The sequence below is a fragment of the Acyrthosiphon pisum genome, unplaced genomic scaffold (assembly GCF_005508785.2).
Source record: "Acyrthosiphon pisum isolate AL4f unplaced genomic scaffold, pea_aphid_22Mar2018_4r6ur Scaffold_21966;HRSCAF=25449, whole genome shotgun sequence".
In the NCBI taxonomy this organism is placed as follows: domain Eukaryota; kingdom Metazoa; phylum Arthropoda; class Insecta; order Hemiptera; family Aphididae; genus Acyrthosiphon; species Acyrthosiphon pisum.
In genome coordinates this window covers 418,694-442,883 of record NW_021771488.1, presented here as the reverse complement: position 1 = coordinate 442,883, position 24,190 = coordinate 418,694, and the positions used below count along the sequence as shown (strand labels likewise).

The following is a 24,190-nucleotide window of genomic DNA, read 5'->3' as shown; positions in this document are numbered from 1 at the left end:
AATTCGAATTATATACGTTTTTACTTTAAACAATTCACGGTAAATATTTTTTGACATGAAAATGAAATATACTGAAGTAGTGAAATATGATAAAATTAAATACAAAATAAATTAACTTAACTTACTTCTTGAAATGAAAAATTAACTCGTTAATTTCACGTTAATTAAAAAAGAAATTTAGTAAGTTAACAGTTAAGTTAATGAAAAGCCAAAATTAACTAGTTAAGTTAAAAAGTTAATATAAAATTAACTTATTAACTTAACTTTAACTTTTTAACTCGTTAATGCCCAGCCTTGTCCATGGGCTATAGGTAAGTAATAAAAGATCGTTCGTGCACTATACAGCCAAGCAGGTTTGTGAGCTGAAATTCTAAATTTATTTTAACACATTAAATAATGGGATTTTCAAATAGGTATAAAGTATTTAGTAACTATATCAAAAGTTATTAGGATAAACCTATTCGATAAAATGTTTCATACTTACTATTTCCACAATTCTACACACTCACTGTACACAGTTATATTTTGTTCATATTGTAGTGCCTAACCGAAAATAGTTAGTTTTAAGGAAAAGAAATTGCAATCATATTGCACGGGATTTCAATATAATGATGATAATGACATTTTATACTATTTAAAAAACATAAGTCAGTTGACCTAAAAATAAATATATAATTTATCTTAATGTTATAGTATACCTATTTAATTTTAATTTATTAATTTTTACTACATTTTATGTTGACTTAATACAATTGTGATTATGTATTTGTATAGTTTGTAGTATTGTCATTTAAAGATTAAATTGTTCATTAAAAATTAATGCATTTAGTTTATCAAAGTATGCCGGGGACTATACGTCCTATGGTTAATAACTCTCCGGGACGAAACGTCCCATCTCAATAATTGCCGGGGACGAAACGTCCGTGGACTGGTTTTTTTGACGGAGACGAAACGGCGGGGGTGAAACGTCCGTTTGCCAAGCCCAAAAACTACTCAATTGAATTTGACGAAAATTTCAGAGATTGTTTTTTAGATAAAACTTATGAAAGTAAGTATTTTAAACTACGTTGAAAAATATACCAAGTGTTAAATTCAATCCACGACTTTTAAATCTTTTCACAAAGCTAGGTAGTAGCACAGACTTCTATACTACACTAGATAATGAACTCCTATACAATTTACATTAATATAAGTGAAGCTCAGCTGTGGATGGCCGTAATTTTGTCGGTTGGCAAAACATTTCATTTATTATACAAAACGTATTAGGAATAATATTTTTTTTAATGGTAAAATAAAATAGTAAATGTAAAATGACTTACTTATTCAAAATATATATATATATATTTTTAAACAACATGTTTAGAAATAATAAAATACGATACAAAATAAATCATAATATCATCTTATTTGTTATATGAAATACCATACAATTGCCAACCGACCTTGAAGCTTCAATTTATGGCGGGAGTTCGCTATCTATAGTAGGTACTATATAGAAGCCTATGGGTACACTGACGCCGATTTGTCCGTGAACTAAGGTACCTACACTAAAACTGAGATACACCTATATAATATAGCGTATATACTATATAGGATTTGTCACACAAAAAAAAAACTACCCACGGCCGAAGCTGGGATGTTTAGCTATTAGCATATATAGGTGTCTTGGTTACGTTGGCGAGCCGACCTCGTAATCTTTTGGAACCTATACTGAATAGTGATGGACCGGAAGTAATGAGATTTGGCACGATGTCGTCGTAGGTACCGTTCGATTCTCAATCAAATCTTTTTTGCGTACTAGTTCGTGCATAATGCGACAGTGGTGTGCAGTAAAGTCAGTGTAGTTCTCACTTCTCAGGATTCTTCATGGGGTAGGATTTACAAATTAATTAAAAGTTGGCTGTGTGGGCGGCGGGGAATTCGGCACTAAAAAATGGGTGTTATGGGGTTCCCCCCCGTGAGAAAGCGCATGAGTAAAGTATTAAAGACGATTTTCCAAGTACCTAACTAATTAAAAATACAATTTTAGTTTTTGATTTCTAAAAAAACTAGTTACCTATATAAACAATGAATTAAATATCAGATTAATTTTTATTTCGGTTAGCTATAACTTTTCAGTCTCAATTACGACGATGCTCTGTAGATAATTAACATATTATAGCGATAATTAACAATATTATAGCGTTATAATAGACGGAACCACGGAACTAGGGTGTCCCACGAGGATTTACTAATGCAGAGTGATAGCAACTTCAAACATTATACTCGAACCTGCAGTTACAGGGCGCGTATACCTGCTATACATCCTCCTGTCGCGCACTCTCGAATAGCAAGAGTGAAAGATATATTAATATAATTTCTATATTGGACGATCTATGAAGCAGTGTTGGGCAAATGAATTGTACGATTATCCGATGATTACAGTTTATATGGATTTTATCTATAATACTAAATAACTTAAAATATTCATAAATTTCGTTAAATGCACACTCGAATATACACTTGAATTCATCATTATACTTACGGATTGAGATGATGTAAATAATAATACAAATTCACTATGAAAAAATTAACTCAATCGTGGATAATGATTGCATCGGTAATCATAGTGTATGAATCATCACATAGGTACAAATTAATTTTTTCATACGGTAAAATTTTATTATTCTTAACATAATTAAAAGTACATCGTCTTAATCCCTAATAGAAAATCCATCGAGTGTATATTTGAATATTTAATGGAATTCATTAACATTTAGTCATATACCTAAGATCCTCCGTATAAATTGTATAATCATCGGTTAATCGTAGAATTCTTTTTGCCCGCAATACTGCTATGAAGGACGGGCCGCGATGTGTACGTGTGCGTGTGTGTCTGTGCGTGTGCGTGTTTGCGGGATTTCGAAGGGGAAATATATTGTCACGTGGACGAAAATTGCGTTCATAAACCGGTGTTTTTCTCTCGGTCCAGGATCGCAGATGCAGTGATGACAGTAGCATCAGCACGAGATTCACGGCCGGGAACGTGACGGTCAGACCGGGCTCGGCGGAAGGATTCCTGGACATTTCGGGCGGTGGATACTTGCACGCGGAAGGCGAACGTTTCGACGGCGGCGGACCGTTCGATCAGGTGCACACCGTGAACGCGGACGACAATCTTCTGCGACTTGAGTCGTTTCACACGTTCAAGTCTGTCCGGCGACTGAGCCTGCGTCGCAACCGTTTGAAATCCGTCAGACCGTACGTGATGATGTTTTCGATTTTCGTATTGAGATTATAATACCAGTGGTAGTGCATTTCGCTCTCGAAAACCTACAACAGCCGTTTTATGATAATATATAGAACAAATTATTCGTACACGAAAAAAAATTACCATCATATTATAGTTAAACAAATTATAATAGATATAACTATTCAATAGATAAAATAATTAAAATTAATTACTCATTATGACTATATATAAAATATATAATAGTATATTTCAATTCGAATAACTATAATAACTTGCCTATGATATTTTAGTAAATCTGACTAACCTTGTATAGCAGCTATCCCTAAATCAATTGTGATGTACAGTCGATCCTACTATTTTTATAGCACAAACAACTGTTTGGTTTTTTCCGTGTAACAGTAGGTATATTTAAAAAATATATTTAACAGTTAGTTAAAAATGTCTATTAAAATATATTCAAAATAGAGACGTAATAGTAACGGAAAATTTATTTGATCGCTGCATGTATTAAAATTTTTTAGATCGATGTTTAAAATTGTAACGTTCTAATATTTATAATCTTAATAACGGATAAATGTTACCTATTGATATAATGTATATTTTCTTTGAACGAATAGTATCTAATTGAGCCATTTTGTATTAGCTATGACGCCTGAATTTATTAAACCGTTTTATAATCGACACAAGCTATGCTTACGGAAAGTATATAATTTTTTTGTTTTATTTAATTGTATGTATTAAATTGTATGTATAATATAATTAAAAAAAAAAAATAAAAATAATCGGATATATTTGAATAACTCTTTACATCCTACTAAAATATAAATTTTCTTCAGCATTGACGGTGATTTGGCAGAAACATTAATCCGTCTAGACGTTTCAGAAAACCAACTGAATCCAGAAGACATATACCGCTTGTCTATGTCAAAACTAGAAGAACTTTATATGTTGGCCAATAATCTGACGGTTATCCCCGAGAGCATTACAAATTGTCATTGCTTCTTGTCGCTTAAACTTCTAGACTTGAGCGACAATTACCTGTCATGTCCCAGGACGTTCTATATGTTGTCGACTCTGCACAATTTGCAAGAATTGATCATGAGCAATAACCGAATATCGTATATACCCTATTTGATAGCGAAACAAGTGCGATATTTACATATTAATACCTATATCATTATTTATTACTATGAATATTTTATACTGTTGTTATTTTAAAAAGGTACTTCATTTTAATTTATGATTAAGCATTTTTACGTTTACCAAAAAAATATCGGAATTCTCATAATCAAAATGTATATTTAAATCATTTTCATTTTATTACTATTTATAGTTTTCATCGGTCAACAAAATAATTATGGGGCAGTATTAACCATGCAAAACATACAAAAATACAAAACTAAAATTACGTTAAATGATGTTAAATTCTACGTTCAACTATAATATACATGATAAACTATAAGTACATACGTATCACTTTCAACCCAATAACATTTTTCGAGATATCATATTTTGAATTACTTAAATTTGAGCTCAACACTAGAAAAATGTATAAATATGCTATAGGAAAATAACCTAGAAAAGCTAAGGCATGCATAATATAAGTATCATATTTAAAAGTACCTATCTGTTACATGAATTAAATTTTGTGTTTTTGGAATACATTGTTCAAGACCCCCCTCTCCCCCCTCGCATAAATTAAAGCATAAATTCACTCTGTATCGATAACTAGTCATAATATAATATACATTTTATTTGGTAAATATTTGGAATTAGATTTGAAACTCAACCACTAGGTATGTGTTTTTCGTTTTTAAAGGAAGCTGATAATTCAAATGGTGAAAATAAAACAGAAGCTTATCAGGACGAAGAGGACATAGAAAACAACAAAATTGATGATGCAAAAAGTAATAAAATATTTATTTCTAAATGTTTTCCTTCTTTAATTTAATTTTTAATCAATTCTATTGTGATAATTACAAATTTAAATTTTTTCAGAGATCATTTATCAGGTACTACATATTCCATTTGTCAGTCTAAACACAATAAATTTATCGAACAATTTGATAGCTCAAAATTCTTCGGTGCTTCCGTTAGTTTGTTGGCCATCATTGAAGAATGTTATATTAACAGCAAATAACATTAGTTTGAAGAAAAATTTGATAGAATTCAAAAATTTGTCATCTAACCTAAGTGTGTTTAATATTAAAATCAAACGATAGTGAATAGTTTTAAAAAATAAAATTACTTTAATTTTAGACATTTTTGGAAATTTTTTCTTAGTCCAGGTCAATAAATAATAATTTTTTAATTTTTAATAATTTTTATGATTATCAAACAAGCTGAAAATTTTAATATATTACTTTTACTTCATTATATTTTAGATTCTGAGCAGAGCGGTAAATGTAGGTACCTATTGATTTTACAATGATGTGTGACTTTTTGTATCTGTCTATACCGTAAGTAGGTACTTAGTTGAAATAATGTTTTGATTTTTAAATTTAGTATCTATTCTGGGGGGAAAGAATACACGATAAAATGTTTAAAATATTTTACTCTTTTTAAGCTATTTATAGGCATATGTAACATATTTTAGATTTTCATTAGTTTTAATTAATTATTGTCAATAAATAATTGTTTCGATAGGTCAATACACTTAACAATTTGCGAATTATGTTGACATGTTGTACCTAAATAAAAATGTATAAAATATTCAATTTGTATAGGTGAGAATTGAAAATTTAATAAAAGGTTTCTCGTAAGTAGTTCATGCTGTAACCGAAAAATCTAAAATCTAAATAAACACAATTTTTTTTATAGATATATGTCAAGTGAATGTTTAAACTAAATCAGATATTTAAACAAAGAAACTCGAATTTTATTTAGTTGTCATTTAAAATATTATTCGTGGGTACTTGAAACTTTTAAAGTAGGTACCCATGTTATTATTTTATATACATACAAGGAAATTTTTAAATGCCATGTTTTCGGGAAAAAATAATTACATTAATTACTGCGTTACTATATTACTTAAATAGCAATAATATCATAATAATATTATATATTTATAGTAATAAAAGGAGATAGATCGTCTTTGCTCAGAATCATTTTTCATCGAAATCAAATTTAACACATCGTAATGGACCCACTCTACATCCACTGTATAGCAGAGCCACTTGCCCATCTTTTTTTTGTTCCTCTCTTTTTTTTTTTATATATTATTGTTGTTTATCTTTCTGAATAAGTATTTGTACGCCTTTATGAATTTTTTGCTGTAGTATCATATCATATATTTATTATTACACAGTATAATTGACTTTTATTCGTTCTGTATTTATTCTTCCCATTGTGCATTTTTATACTGGTATACAATAATAATGTGTCTTTCGTATTTCTGCTAGTCAAATCAGTCCTGAAAAACAAAAATTCCTCCATGATTTCAAAAAAATCCATCATATTTGAATATGAACATTATTTATTTGTATTTTTTAATACTTAAAATATAACATTTTAAATCTGTAACCAATTTGTAAATCTGGTCTTTTATTAAAATTTAGATTGTAAAAACATTTTTGTGTAAATAATTTAGTTTATTTTTAAAATTTTTTTTAAATCTCGTTATTTTTATAAAGTAAAGTTTAGCCAATCGTAAAAAATATTTTTTATTTTAAAAGTATTAACTTTTTTAAAATGTTTTATGAACATTATTTTTTGACATTGTAAAAAAATTTAAATATAATATAAAGATACAGCTGTGGCTAGGCATGTAATGTGGCGTAATACAAATGCAGCAACCAAGATAGTGCTAAATTGGAAATCGGAAGGAAAAAGGCCATGAGGTCGTCCTTGAAAAATATAAATAAATTCGTAGAAAAATATTTGGAAGACCTTGGAGTACAGAATTGGAGTAAGATAGTACAGGATCGAGACAAGTTGGGTGATTTGGTGTTGACGGCGAAACGGGTCAATGGGTCATGAACGATTCAATTTATTATAGGAATAGAAAAAAAAATTAAAGAATATTGATTAGAACAGAAGTTATTTCGTTTTCAGGTCTTTCCGTCACACTCTATATAATTCCAAAACTGAAAGTGAGTATAATTTTTTATCACTTAATTTTTAAACTTACCAAAGGAATGTCAAAGTTTTTTTGGATTTGTTCTTGAACAGTAATAATATTTTCCGTCGCATTGCTATTATTTGGATTCGATTCAGATGATATTGTCATATCTGCTATCACAATAGACGTCAACAGTAGTAGTTTTTTATTCATCTATATAAAAATAAAAAATAACTAAAAAAGAGGTTTACTTTTTGTGTATCGAAATGCTACCTGTACAACTACAGAATCTTGTATGGTTTGATTTGTACGCTAAAATTCCTATTTTATTTGTTTTAGTATTTTTTTTTTATTAACGGTTTTTTTATTAATAGTTAGCATTATCAATAGTGTATTAATAAATATTTTTGTAGCTCTCAGAATAAATAGATAAGCCTTAAAAAATATATTCATAAATATTAATTTTGTATCGTCATTGGAAAACATTAATATTTGTCCAATATAAAATCAATACATTATGTAAATTTATTGAAAATATTATAATTTATAAATAATTGATTAACGATAATCTCCAGTATAAAAACGACACTAGTTCAAACTTCAAAGAAGCTAATTTTCTTAAGTTGATTATTATACTTATTCTCATAAATTCTGCTTAAAGCAATCCACACTCGTTTAAGTGAATGCTCTCTTAGCAAATTTATCAAGATTCCGGTTTCCCATTTACTACCTGCTCCAATTGATAAATGATAAGTATAGGTACGACGAAAGCTTATTAGCTACTATGAACTAATTATAACTAACGGAGCTTATTCTTGTTCAATGAATGATTGTTCACTACAATGAGTATAACAGGATAAGCATTATTATGAACTTAAATAAATTATATTAATGATGTACGATTTTTACTTTTCACAGAAACCTTTCAAAAGGTACCTTTTCTAGTTTTTAAAACCAGTGTCTGTAAAAGCGTCTTGTATTTGCAGCGTAGTTTTTCTTCCTACACCTATTATAGGTAGGTGGTACCTACATATTATAAAACTTCGATTTTATTTTTAAATTATGATTTATACACTACATATGTATTATGTCATTAGACAAATTATCTTTGAAAGTCGAAGAAACTATTATTTAAACTAGCTGACTATTTGTTTTATATTATAATATATACAATATTAATATTAATGTAATATGCTCAACGTTGCAGAAGATCCAGATGATAGTATATTGTCATTAGACATCGCTGATGAAGACAAGAATCGATCAAGGGGATTGTTTTACACGTGGCTAATTCAAAACCCATGAAAGTGTCCTGCTGTGCCACTCAATTATATAACGCCCATGGTAGATGGAGTAAGTAGGTTACATAATATAATCTATATGTATATTAGATAATCTCTGGCTTGCTACTTATTTATTATTATTATAGTTTATAGTTTTGAATTGTTTTTTTCAACACTTTAGAAGCTTAGAAAAGTACTAAAAATCCTTAAAATATGAAATCAAAATGACACAATTATGCTTCAAAATATAGCTAACGTTTTTTTATTAAAAAGAAAACCATCAAACATAATATACACATTTTAAAACCTTCAAAATAATAATAAAAAAAATCATAATTTATGAATTAATGATATTATTGCTGAAGGGGGATTCGATATCGACCGTTATTTTATGTAGTTGTGGCACGGTGTACGATAAAGAAAAACATTTTATTGATCTACTTATCTGCCAAATGTTGATTTCAATAAATTTGAATTCAATTATTTTTAACATTATTTATTTTTTTGAGATTATTGTATAAACTATAATAATATATTTTGTCATAATATTGTGTTTGAAACTCCTTTGTTGGGTATGCGATGCCAAGAAGATGACACATGAGCCAGTGTTCGTCATAGAGTATTTCAGTAAATAAAATGATGACATTTAAAAACTCAAACATACTATTATTATGATATTCTTTGTCAAAGTCCATACCTATAATTAATATATTTTAATAGTTTAAATTAAAACATGATACTTAACATTTTTAATATTTTATGAAACTGGTCAGAAAATATTTGGGTGTGCGAGTTTCCTTCACTTTCGTTTGACACTTAACGCACTCGGTAGATAAAGTAACTAAGTAAGTACCTACCTGTCTTACTTATAATATATTAGACACTCTCTGGCATTCTATTAATTTATTATCCAATGACCAGGCAGAGTCACGCTATGTATAAAAAGAGAAGAGTTCCTTAAAATGCACACATAGGCAATACAACGCACAAAAACAGCTGGAACATAATATTTGCAGGAAGCAACACGTTTCGCAAAAAAATTTTTGAGAAAGCATATCAAATTTGTAGTTAAATAATGAAGTTTGAAATTACAATCATCTAATTGGAAATTTAACCTAGATGTGCATGCTGTATTTTTGACTGCATGTTACTTGCGTCCCAAAAAAGGTGTATTTACAGGTAATAAATTTAACTGATAACATGCGACCCGTTTTGGGGACGCAAATCAGCTATATAATTATTATCGATATTATCTACTAAAATCACTAAAATCGATAGTTCATAAACTGTACTGTATAATAAACGCTGTGTCTAGATACCCAGGTGTCCTTGTAAAAATTGTAAGTTGTTTACAGTGATGCCCGCGTACAAGTCGAGACTTGCTATGCAACACCACCTCAAGTTGGTCACAGGGTACCTTCTATATTATAAATTTAAATTAAAAATATATATTTATGTATTTTTTTTACTAACATTTTGATATCGATTACTAAAAAAAGGTTATAACAAAAGGTATACCGGGACGCAAATAGGCATGACTCTTTTCGAATCTTTTTTTGCCGGGCCTCAGTTAACTCACCTACTGATAAAAATTTTGAACACAAGTAGTATGCACCGGTATTTTTAAAATCATTTTCAATATCAACAATATTAACAGTTATATCAAATTTAACTAGAAATTATTGTAGCGTATTTTCAACATCTTATTAGTTAATATTCCCATCAGCCCACATTACAATTTTATTTTCTCAGACACCAATAACGAACAATATACAAAAAAAAAATACTAATTTCTACTAGGTGTTACTATTATAATCTGCACTAATGGTAACCATTTATAAACATATAAACTTATTTTATAAAATAACTAGCTGACCCTGTACGGGGCGTTGCCCTTGACAAATTAAATACCCGTGGATTTAACCCTTCCTAAACTCTGTTAAATGTAAGCTGCACAGATTCTGTACTAAAATATATAGAAGTGCCACTGCGTCAAAAGGTGTACCGCTTTGATAATAATAATTATTATTAAAACCAATAGCAACCATTTACAAGCAAACTCTGCATAAGAAAAACGAATCTAAAAATCATTAAAATATGAAATTAAATTGACCAAAATATCCAGCTAATTTTTTATTATTAGAGAAAATAACCCAAGTACGTAAAAAAAAATATTTGAAGTCAAAAATAATAAAAAAAAAAGATAATTTATGCATTCGAAATAAACCATTTATAAAGAGTTTAATAAACGCAATTTTCTATGTGTGCATTAGGGTCATGTAAATGTGTGCATAGAAAGTGATCATTATTGTGTGTGACTGCGTGTGGAAATGAAAATATCAGAGCGCTCTCGTACGTGCATAAACATATCAAAATCGAATTAATAATTTAAAATTCTTTTTTAGTCAAATGTATTGATTTTTTAATCATCTTAATAACGAAGTCTAACATATTTATTAAATAATAGATAACGTTTCTGAATATATTTTTTAATTCGTCACAAAATTTACTTAAAAACGACTTTCTTACATTTTGTAATTATTTTTTTCACTTCAATATTATAAAAAAAACACATTTAATTGCGAAATCAATGCATTCATCGCACCTAAAATAATAAAATAGTCTTCAAACTATTGGTTTTACTTTAACTCTATTTAAAATTAAGATGTAAGATTATAAATAATATGTACCGTACTATTTACAGCTGACTGTTTGTATAGTATGTCGGTTATTATATGTTCTATGTGATCGCATGGAATTTCATCGGCCTTACTCCTCTCATCATTAGATTCTATTTTACCATTTTTACCACTTTATTGGTAAATTTAGCGATATTTTTTTTACGTAAATTTTCTTTATCAAGAGTGGACACTTGATGTTCAAATGGAGATTGCATGAATCTGAAACATACGACTGCGGTCAAGAATCCCAGACAACTAAACACATCACTACTGAATGTCCGAATTCGTGAAAGTTATAGAACGGATGATGAACCTGCAGGATTTGGTCTGTAAAATATTCAAATGGCACCTACAAAGATTACATACACAAAAATATTATTGAATTACTAAAGAACTATCGCTCTTATTTATGTCTATATTCGTACATTGTTATTTATTTTAAGTTTTATCTTTGTTAAACCTTCATACATTTTATACATATTATATCTTTTATTGTAAGCTAATAATAAATATAAATAACTGTAATTAGGAAAATTATTGCTGCTTTATACTATTTTGTCGATATTTTGAATTCGATTAGACAAGCTTATTATATCTGACGAATCGGCCAACAACTACTGTGGTTGGTGAACAGGTGGTTGAATACAACTACGACTTTATTTGAGGATGACCTGCAGAATATTATGGATGACGCCAGTATAAAGCTAGCACGTAATTTTCTTAAGTCGGTTGTTATACCTAGTTTACTTATTTCCACCAATCCAATAGCAGTACGCGCGTTCGAGCGAATGCTCTTGTAACAAATAAATCAAGTTTCCTGTTTCCCATTTATCGCCTGCTCGAATAGCTTATTGGCCTCTACTAAATAACGAATGGAGCTTATTATTGCACATTGAATACACTGAACGAGCTTCTTATTGTTCGTTCAACGATACGTTCGCTATAATTAACGATACCTAGGTATAACGAGACGAGCATTTTCTGAAGTTCAATAAATTATATCGATGCTCTTTGATTTTCACTTTTCTTGTGTAGGCACGAAACTCCCTTTCACCTAGATAGGTACCTTTTTCACAGTTTTCAAAACCAGTTTTGTTATAAAACATAGACGGTATCTAATTCATTTAAAAAAAATACTTTTTTTTTAAATATTTATATATTTTAGGTTGTAAAAGAATTGTCGGATCTGATAATTATCTTAATATCAGCTGTTAGCCAACCTTAAATAAATATCGCTTTCAATATCTAATTTTTCAAAGATGAATTACAGTGAAACCTCTATTAATGGACACCTCTCAATAGTGGAACCTTTCCAATAGTGGATAGTTATAAGGCTATAACCTCTTAATAGTGGAGACTCCTAATAGTGGACGTGGACACAATAAACTGGTACCAAATTAAAAATTACCTCCCATAAATGGACACAAAACATGTACATATCGAAAACGTTTAAGTAATAAAAATACTATATTTATCTGTTATACATTCGTTCATATTTTATCTGATCTTAATGGTTTTCCTATTCGAAAAATGACAAATGGTTCGGTTATGTGTTCGGTCGTTAGTCTTAGTTGTGTGCAGCACATTGTGTGAACACGTACCAGCGTTAAAATGAACAATAATAAAAGAAAAAGATTGAACTTAGAAGAAAAAATAAATATTATTAAAACTAAGGAAACGGAAAATCCAAGTGTTCGTGTATAAGCAGAACGGTTTTGCATAAGCAAGTCACAGGTAAATTTAAATATTTAATTTAAACACATACATATATATTTTGTTTTAATTTATCTAAAAATCATTTAATGAAAAATACAGGTGAATAACATTTTAAAAGATGCGTGTAATTTGAAAAAATATTACACTGAGAATGGCAATGAAGATATGAGGAGAACATTTTCGAAGACATCGGATGGAGCACTTGTAGATAAAGTTACATTTGAATGGTTCTGTAGAGACCGTTCATATAATCTACCTGTTTCTGGATCATTGCTCCAAGAGAAAGCACGAGGAGTTGCAAATGAAGTAGGTTTAGAAAGTTTTAAAGCTTCAAATGGTTGGCTTCAAAAATTCCGAGAACGTCATAACATTTCTTTTAAAAATATATGTGGTGAAGGTAACTCTGTTGATACAAGTGTCATAGAAAAGTGGTTAGAAAAATTGAAAACATTAATTTCAGATTATGAACCAAAAAATATATTCAATTGTGATGAAACCGGTTTGTTTTTTCGGGCACTTCCTGATAAGACATTGTGTTTAAAAAACGAAATTTGTCGTGGAGGTAAAATAGCTAAAGATCGTTTAAATGTTTTATTATGTGTAAATATGATCGGGGAATTTGAAACTCTGTTAATAAATGGAAAATCACTAAAACCACGTTGTTTCAAAAGTGTAAATGTATCAACGTTAGGTGTTAATTGGAAAGCTAACCGTAAAGCATGGATGAATCGAGATTTAATGACAGACTGGCTAATGTGTTTTAAAATTATTTTATTTCTAGATAACGCTAGCTCACATACTGATACATTAATTTTAAAAAATATAAAACTAATATTCCTACCTCCAAATACAACTTCGATTTGCCAACCACTAGATCACGGAATTATCAAAAATTTTAAAGTTCATTATCGCCAATGATTACTTCGTCATATTTTATCTGGACTTGATCAGAATGTAGAAAACAAATCTATAAACGTTTTAGATGCATTTTTTTGGATAAAGTCCGCATTAAAGAATATAAAACCAGAGACAGTCAAAAATTGTTTTAAAAAGTCGGGATTTTTTTCATCCGATACAGCAGAATATATGTAATGTAACATGACAATGTTGCAAATTTGAACATATTCTCAAAACTTGTACCGAGCACTGTTGAAATTGAGGACTATATTTCTATAGATAATAATATCCTTACAGAAGGCAATACATTAATAATATCAGATATAGTCAATTGTAATCTAGAAAATTTGAGTGAAAAAGAAACCGAACAACCCGAAGAAGAATACGAGTCGATATACAATCCAACGTTTGAAGAAGTATGGAAAACAATAAATAATTAAAAAACATATTTTAAAAATAAAGAAGATGAAATCGCATTATCAATGGCAGCCAATTTACAAATTCATTGTGAAGAGCAGAAAAAATTTACACAAAAAAAAAATAACAGATTTTTTTAATTGTACATAAAAATTGTACATACAAATTTTTTGTCCACTAAGTAGAGGTTTTCTCAATAGTGAACAACTCCCTATAGTGGACATTTTTTAATTCCCGTGGCTGTCCACTATAAAGAGGTTTCACTGTATCACGATGATTGATTAGTCTTTAGGTCGTTTTCCAGATGAAGCCATTATTGAGAGTCAGAGTACTTAAATATTAATTACTAAATTGTACGGATCTGTATTTTGCTAAATATAAAATCATAGACCAGTACCTATAATTTATTATTACAATAAATTAATAATAATAAAATGCTCATATAACTTTTATCCTCTGCAGTAGATATTCAATAATCATAATACCATAATTTATGATGAATATTACAATTAATGTAAATGATGCATTTTTAAATGATTGAACGATTGTCTAATAATAAAAAAAACTATTTAAAGTTTCCGGTGATTGTTTAAAATTTTTCGTAGCTCAAAACATAAGCACAAAACAATGTTGATAGTGGTCTTTTTTTGAAAGCTGTGTACATATTGTCATATTAATATAATATAGAGATTCCAAATTATCTGGGATTCGTCCATCTCCAAACCCATATGTCGGTCTTTTGTTGGGAGTCCTAATATAATATAACTGTGTGCATATTTCGTCACATGGAATTATATGTTTAAAATATAGAAAGTCATAAAGACATAATAATATATTATAAATTATGTACCGTGTGATCCATCAAGCATACTCAACTCCATTTTTCATTTAATAATGAATTTATTTAAATCCTGATTTTTGGATTTTTGAATTTTTAAATATACTTAAAGATAATATTTTAAAACTCTTGGGATTGTTTTACTAGTATTAAGTAGTATTATGCAGTAGTAAAAACTTATTTTTTTAAAAATAAGATACTCCCTTTTTTACCGTCAATTATTTATCCAATTATTTTTTTTGAAGACTGATGTATCTAATTTAAAAGTCAAAAGAGTAGTTTTTCAGTTTTTAGTTATTAAAATGTTCTTGAAAAGATAATAATACTTAAAAACAGGGGACGTTGTTGCCGTGGTGTACACATGGGGTGGGGGCTAACGGGCTGAAGCCCCATCATTACTCATATTATTTTTATATATATAAAAAAAAAATATTAATTAAGTTATAACATTCGTAACTGTTACTGTTTAGTTACGTTAAGGTTTTATTGGGGATGTCCGATTTCTACGAATGACAGTCTGACAAATCCTTCCCACCAAAAAATGCACATTGTATTGAAATCCAGGCCTTAGTCATATAATATTAATTGCATATGGTAAAAATTTGTGATTGCATTTTCAACTCAATCTGTACTATGCGTTTTGTGCTTTATAAACCATGCTGATTGTACAAATGGTGGCAATCAAACAGAAGCTTATCAGGAAAGAGAGGAATGGTAAACGACAAAAATGATGATGCAAAAGGTAAAAAAATATTTATTTATACATTTTTCTTTCTTATTAAAAATCAATTTTATTGTGTTAATTACAAACCAAAATTGTTCAGGGATTTTATATATCATGTACATCATATTCCATTTGTAAGTCTAAATACTACATATTTGTTGAACAATTTGATAACTCACAATTCTTGTTGATGCCTTAAATTTGCTGGCCATTATTGAAGAATGTTATATTAACGGAAAATACCATACGTTTAAATAAAAATTTGATAGAATTAAAAATTTTTCATCCACCATAAAAATAGTGTGTTTAATATTAAAACTAAAAGATAGTGAGTAGTTTTTAAAAAAAATAAAATCACTATAATTTTAGATATTTTTGGAAATTTCTTCTTGTCCAGATCATAAAATAATAATTTTACTGATTATTGAATTAGTATAAAATAATAAAATATAACTTTTACTTCAGTATGTTTTTATTTTTTAGATTTCTTTTCAATTTCCTTAAAGAATTTTCGTGCGTCTGTAAAGTTTGTGTTTACACCACTACTATTATTGTCAGATGTTTGAATTTTTGGAATATATTCCACAGAGTTAATTTTACTAGATGACTTCTTATGTTTAAATTTGAACTTTATCTTTGAATCCAACAAGGTAAGTGCTTCTTCAAGAGAAGATGCACACACTATTGCGTTTAAGTCAGATTCGTTGACTGTATATAATTTGTCGTCAATAATAGTTTTATTTTCATCATCAACATCAACATTATCCACTTTAGAAATTTTTTCAGTTTGTTCCAACTGTACAAAAGTTTTTTCATAATAATCCTCATCAGAAGTTTTCATACGTTGAACGGACATTTCCAATTTTTGAATGCCGTACGATTTTCTCTTTAAATTATCTTCATTCTTCAAACGATGCATTTTAGACGATTCTCCAAATTTTAAATAACAATTATTAGGATTATCGGAATTTTCTGTTTTATTTTCTGTACTAATAAAATTTGTTTTAGTATTTCTGTAAATAATGTCATCATTTTGTAATGTTGTTTCAGTTACATCTTCTGCCTCAGTTTGTTTTATTGTAATTGAGGCTGAATTATTAACCGGTGTTGAAGTTTCATTTTCACTCTCTGTTTCAAACTCATTTGTTTCTATTTTAGGCAGAGCTTCACAAGCAATTAGTGTGCTTATTTCTTTTTCAGTGATTTTTTCTGTTTTAATCTGTTTTTCTACAGATTTAGTAGAAGTATTTGCTAGTATTAGAATTTCGTTTTCCGTCACTTTTTCTAGGTCTGTTTGTTTCTCAGTGGCTGTAACTAAAATACCAATTGTATTCGGAGTTTCATTATGATGTGTACCTTTTTCGATCATGGTTTTGTCTAAAGATTCTTTGCAAGTGTCAATAACTACCTCAGCTGCTGATACTTCTATTTGATCTTCCACGACTGTAACAAAAGACTTCATTGCCGTAGTATCATTTTTGATTACTTTTGGTTCTTCTAAAGATCCTATATCGTGTATAGTTGAATAACTAATTAATGTAGCCGATTCATTTTCGATAGCTTCTTCTACTTGTATCTCTTCCTCTACAGACGCAGTGGTAGTGCCAATTGAAAGTACATTTTCCTTTACACTTATATGTTCTATCGATTTTTGTTCTTCTTCGAATGCTGCTGATGTAGCAATTTGTATTCTACTTTCGATTGCTTTAAAATTTTCTTTCACTGCTTGTCTGTTCACCGTTGTATTTAAAGTGTCAATTGATGTTGTTGGTTCTGTTTCTATATCAGTTAATATTTCATATCCCTTTAATTCAGTTGCAACTGAAAAATCAACCAACAAATTATTTTGAATTATTTTATCTACTTCATCCATCTGATCCTCGAAAGATGTATTTTCAATTGATAATAAAGTTTCATTTTCTGTTTCAATATCTATTTTCATTTGATTCTTAATCATTGTAGGCACGAAATCGATATGTAATGGGTTTTCATTTTCATATAAATATTCCACATTTAACTGTTCCTCTATAGATGTGGTAAAAATATCAATTGGTGTGATAGTTTTATTATTTCGTTCGACGTTCACTTTTGTCTGTTCTTCTGCAATATTCGCAACACAATATATTGGAGTTTGAGCTTCATTTTCAGTACAATTTTTTACTATTTGATCATCTACAATTGTAGAGGATGTATTTATTGTTAATTGTGTTTGATTATCTGTATCAATGTTCACTTTACTTCCTTCCCCTGTCATTTCTGCTAATGAATCAATTAGTGTTGGAGTTTTATTTTCAGTAATTGTTTCAACTATTTGTTCCTTAATAGATTCAGTTAAATTGTCAATAAGTAATAATGTTTCAATTTCTGTTTTAGTATCAACTTTTATTTGCTGCTTTATGCTTGTAATTGAAGAATCTATAAATGCTGCATGTTCATTTTCAGATACATGCCCCACCACATTTGGTTCATTTACAAATGTTGTGTTAGTTCCAGTTGGGAATAGAGTTTCTGTTTTGGAATCAATAATTGCATTAATTTGTTTTTCCACATCTAAAAATGGAGAAAAAGTTGGTGTTGAATATTCGTTTTCTATAATTTTTTCCTCTAAAACTACTTTTACAGGCGTTATAGATTTATCATTTTGTAAAAGTGTTTCATTTTCTGTATCAATATACAACTTTGTAGATTCACCCAATACTTCACCCGATGAATGAGTTGGTGCTGGAGATACTTCTTCAATAACTTTTTCTACACTTGTTCGAACGTCTACGGGTACAGAAGAAGGATCAGTACATGATGTTGTTGCGGTTTCAGTTATATCTGCTTCTACTTTTGGTTGCACCGTTAATTCCTCGGCTGATACAATTGGTAAAATTGTATCATTTTCTGTATCATTATTCACTTTCGTATTTTCCGCCAGTATATTAACTGAAAAATTAACCTGTGTCGGAGATTTTTTTTCAACTATGTCTACGTCTGTTTGAATATCTTTGGTTATAATGGAAGAATTAGTGATTGATATTTTTTCTGTTTCGTTTATATCTTCCACTTTCTTTATAGATTCCATATTTGATTTAATCGGTAGTAAAGTTTTGATAAGTTCATCGATTTCTTTCATTTCTTCCACAGAACTAGTGGATGTATCAATTTGTAAAAGTGTTTCATTTTTTGTATTAATGCTCACATTTGTATTTACTTGCACTTCTTTACCTAAATATTTAATTTGTGAAAGAGATTCTTCGTCAATAATTTTTTCCAAATCTGTTTGAACATCTACGGTTAAAGTGCGAGAATCAGCAGATGCTGTTTTTGTGGCTACACTTATATCTTCTTCTACTTTTGGTTCCACCATTGATTCCTCGGTTGAACAATTTGATAAGAGTGTTTCATTCTCTGTAACAATTTTAGTATTCATATTTTCCCCCTCTACTTCACCTAAAGAATCAATTAGTACATGGTCAACAATTTTTTCTGCATGAAATTGAATATTAATAATTTCAGTTGAAGATTCAGTACATGATGTGATTTCAGGTTCAGTTATATTTTCAATTTTTGGTTCCACAATAGATTCCACGGTTGATTCGATGGGTAATAAAGTTTCGTTTTCTGTTTTAATGTTCATATTCATATTTTCCTGCACTAGTTCACCTGAAGAACTAATTGGTGACGGAGATTTTTCTTCAATAACTTTTTCCACGTCTGTTTGAACATCTACGGTTAAAGTGGAAGAATCAGCAGATGCTGTTTTTGTGGCTACAGTTGGTTCAATTTTTATTTCCTCTATAGACTCTTTTGTTGATAAAATTGGTAAAAGTTTTTCATCTTCTGAATCAATATTTACTTTCGATTTTCCACCCACTTCTTCAACTGAAGAATTAATTGGTTCTGGAATAACTTCATCAAACTCTTTCTCTATAGATTCTTTTGTTGATACCATTGGTAAAAATGTTTCATCTTCTGTATCAAAATTTACTTTCGATTTTCTGGTCACATCTGAAGAATCAATTGGTACTGGAGATTTTTCTGCCATATATTTTTCTTTATTTGATTGAACATCTATCATATTTTCAGTTGAAGATTCAGTGCATGATGCTATTTCAGTTTCAGTTATATCTTCAACTGCATTAGGTTCCTCTACAGATTCCATGGTTAATCCTATTGGTAAAATAGTTTCATATTCTGTATCCATATTAACTTGCGTTTTTTCTCCAATTACCTTACATGAAGAATTAATTAGCACTGTGGGCACTTCTTCGATTACTTTTTCTAAACCTGTTTTAGTTTCTACGATTATAGATGAGGAATCAGTACATGGTGTTATTTCGGTTACATTTATATCTTCTACTACTATTGATTCCTCTTTTAATTCTATATTTGATTCAATTAGTAATATTAATTCAGTAGATTCTTCTATTGCTTTCCTATCTTCCACTAGACCAGTAGATGTTTTAATTGGTAATACTGTTTCATTTTCTGTACCAATATTTACTTTCGATTTTCCACCCACTTCTTCATCAAAGGAATTAATTGGTGCCATAGATACTTCATCGATCACATTTTCTACATCTATTTTAGTTTCTAAGTTCAAAGATGCAAAATCAGTACATAGCGTTATTTCAGTTATCGTTTTATCTTCTACTACTTTTGGTTCCTTGTTGAATACCATAGTTGATTTAATTGGTAATACAATTTCAGTAGTTCCTTCTATTGCTTTCCTATTTTCCACTGAAGGGGTTGATGTTAATATTGGTAATTTTTTTTCTTTCCCGGTGCCAATATCCATATTAGTTTTTTCCGCAACTACCGCTTCTGAAGAATTTATTGGTTCTGGGGTAACTACATCACGCCCTTTCTCAGCATCTGTTAGAGCGTCTACAGTTAAAATGCAGGAATCAGTATATGATGAAATTTCGGTTTTTGTTATATTCTCTACTGTTTTTGGTATTGTAATAGTTTCCATGGTCAATTCAATAGGTAAAAGAGTTTCATTTTCTGTATGAATATTTACATTCGATTTTCCACCCACTTCCTCATCTGAACAATTAATTGGTGCCTTAGATCTTTCTTCAGTTACTTTTTCTAAATCAGTTTGAACGTTTATAGTTGCATTGGAAGGAGCAGTACATGATAATATTTTTGTTTGAGTTATATCTTCATTTATTTCTGGTTCTGCTATAGATTCAATTGTTGATTCAGTTAGTAAAATTTTTTCATATTCTGTATCTATATTCACTTTCGTTTTTTCTCCAATTTTTTTAGAATTAATTAGTTCGGCGGGCACTTCTTCGATCACTTTTTCTACACCCATTTGAATTTCTAAAATTACAGATGAAGAATTAGTACATGATGTTATTTCTGCTACAGTTATATCTTCATCTTCTTTTGGTTCCTTTATAGATTCCATAGTTGATTTCATAGTTAATAAAGGGTCGACATGTCCATCTTTTTCTTTCTTCTCTTCCATAGACGCAGTAATTGAATCATTTGGTAATAAGATTTCATTTTCTTTATCAATGTTATCATTCATATTTTTCTCCACTACTTCACCTAATGAATGGATTGGTGTCGAAAATTCTTCTTCAATAACGTTTTTTATATCCTTTTGATTGGCAACAGTGGAAGAATCGGTATATGATCTGATTTTTATTTCAATTATATCTTCTTCTAATTTTGGTTCTTGTATAAATTCCATCGCTGATTCAATTGGTAATACAATTTCAGAAGTTTCCTCTATTACTTCTTTTTCTTCCACATAATTAAGCATCGGTAATAATGCTTCGCTTTCTGTATTAATGTTCAATTTAGTTTTTACCCCTAAAATTTCACTTAAAATATTAATTGGTGTTGGAGATGGTTCAACAATTTTTTCTGCATGAAATTGAATGTTAATAATTTCAGTTGAAGATTCAGCACATGATGTGATTTCAGGTTCAGTTATATTTTCAATTTTTGGTTCCACATTTGATTCCACGGTTGATTCGATAGGTAATAAAGTTTCGTTTTCTGTTTTAATGTTCATATTCATATTTTCCTGCACTAGTTCACCTGAAGAACTAATTGTTGACGGAGATTCTTCTTCAATAACTTTTTCCACGTCTGTTTGAACATCTACGGTTAAAGTGGGAGAATCAGCAGATGCTGTTTTTGTGGCTACAGTTATATCTTCTTCTACTTTTGGTTCCACCATTGATTCCTCGGTTGAATAATTTGATAAGAGTGTTTCATTCTCTGTAACAATTTTAGTATTCATATTTTCCCCCTCTACTTCACCTAAAGAATCAATTAGTACATGGTCAACAATTTTTTCTGCATGAAATTGAATGTTAATAATTTCAGTTGAAGATTCAGTACATGATGTGATTTCAGGTTCAGTTACATTTTCAATTTTTGGTTCCACAATAGATTCCACGGTTGATTCGATGGGTAATAAAGTTTCGTTTTCTGTTTTAATGTTCATATTCATATTTTCCTGCACTAGTTCACCTGAAGAACTAATTAGTGACGGAGATTCTTCTTCAATAACTTTTTCCACGTCTGTTTGAACATCTACGGTTAAAGTGGAAGAATCAGCAGATGCTGTTTTTGTGGCTACAGTTATATCTTCTTCTACTTTTGGTTCCACCATTGATTCCTCGGTTGAACAATTTGATAAGAGTGTTTCATTCTCTGTAACAATTTTAGTATTCATATTTTCCCCCTCTACTTCACCTAAAGAATCAATTAGTACATGGTCAACAATTTTTTCTGCATGAAATTGAATGTTAATAATTTCAGTTGAAGATTCAGTACATGATGTGATTTCAGGTTCAGTTATATTTTCAATTTTTGGTTCCACATTTGATTCCACGGTTGATTCGATGGGTAATAAAGTTTCGTTTTCTGTTTTAATGTTCATATTCATATTTTCCTGCACTAGTTCACCTGAAGAACTAATTAGTGACGGAGATTCTTCTTCAATAACTTTTTCCACGTCTGTTTGAACATCTACGGTTAAAGTGGAAGAATCAGCAGATGCTGTTTTTGTGGCTACAGTTATATCTCCTTCTACTTTTGGTTCCACCATTGATTCCTCGGTTGAACAATTTGATAAGAGTGTTTCATTCTCTGTAACAATTTTAGTATTCATATTTTCCCCCTCTACTTCACCTAAAGAATCAATTAGTACATGGTCAACAATTTTTTCTGCATGAAATTGAATGTTAATAATTTCAGTTGAAGATTCAGTACATGATGTGATTTCAGGTTCAGTTATATTTTCAATTTTTGGTTCCACAATAGATTCCACGGTTGATTCGATGGGTAATAAAGTTTCGTTTTCTGTTTTAATGTTCATATTCATATTTTCCTGCACTAGTTCACCTGAAGAACTAATTAGTGACGGAGATTCTTCTTCAATAACTTTTTCCACGTCTGTTTGAACATCTACGGTTAAAGTGGGAGAATCAGCAGATGCTGTTTTTGTGGCTACACTTATATCTTCTTCTACTTTTGGTTCCACCATTGATTCCTCGGTTGAACAATTTGATAAGAGTGTTTCATTCTCTGTAACAATTTTAGTATTCATATTTTCCCCCTCTACTTCACCTAAAGAATCAATTAGTACATGGTCAACAATTTTTTCTGCATGAAATTGAATGTTAATAATTTCAGTTGAAGATTCAGTACATGATGTGATTTCAGGTTCAGTTATATTTTCAATTTTTGGTTCCACATTTGATTCCACGGTTGATTCGATGGGTAATAAAGTTTCGTTTTCTGTTTTAATGTTCATATTCATATTTTCCTGCACTAGTTCAACTGAAGAACTAATTAGTGACGGAGATTCTTCTTCAATAACTTTTTCCACGTCTGTTTGAACATCTACGGTTAATGTGGGAGAATCAGCAGATGCTGTTTTTGTGGCTACACTTATATCTTCTTCTACTTTTGGTTCCACCATTGATTCCTCGGTTGAACAATTTGATAAGAGTGTTTCATTCTCTGTAACAATTTTAGTATTCATATTTTCCCCCTCTACTTCACCTAAAGAATCAATTAGTACATGGTCAACAATTTTTTCTGCATGAAATTGAATATTAATAATTTCAGTTGAAGATTCAGTACATGATGTGATTTCAGGTTCAGTTATATTTTCAATTTTTGGTTCCACAATAGATTCCACGGTTGATTCGATGGGTAATAAAGTTTCGTTTTCTGTTTTAATGTTCATATTCATATTTTCCTGCACTAGTTCACCTGAAGAACTAATTGGTGACGGAGATTCTTCTTCAATAACTTTTTCCACGTCTGTTTGAACATCTACGGTTAAAGTGGGAGAATCAGCAGATGCTGTTTTTGTGGCT

General features: G+C 29.6%; 2 protein-coding genes across 2 annotated transcripts in view; both read left to right on the top strand.

Annotated features, from left to right (window-relative positions):
- LOC100568475 (malignant fibrous histiocytoma-amplified sequence 1-like) overlaps positions 1–5,480 on the top strand; it is a 9,506-nt gene extending 4,026 nt beyond the window's left edge. The window contains exons 3-6 of the mRNA XM_003243698.4: positions 2,972–3,240; positions 4,069–4,378; positions 5,052–5,139; positions 5,231–5,480. Coding sequence (XP_003243746.1) covers positions 2,972–3,240; positions 4,069–4,378; positions 5,052–5,139; positions 5,231–5,454 — 891 coding nt within the window. The 3' untranslated portion in view covers positions 5,455–5,480. The remainder of the gene's footprint in view (positions 1–2,971; positions 3,241–4,068; positions 4,379–5,051; positions 5,140–5,230) is intronic.
- A 7,657-nt stretch (positions 5,481–13,137) lies between these two features.
- On the top strand, positions 13,138–13,890 carry LOC103309087 (tigger transposable element-derived protein 6-like). The gene has a single exon (XM_008183677.1). It carries the CDS (start codon positions 13,138–13,140, stop codon positions 13,888–13,890), a length of 753 nt encoding a protein of 250 aa, XP_008181899.1.
- The last annotated feature ends 10,300 nt before the right edge of the window (positions 13,891–24,190 follow it).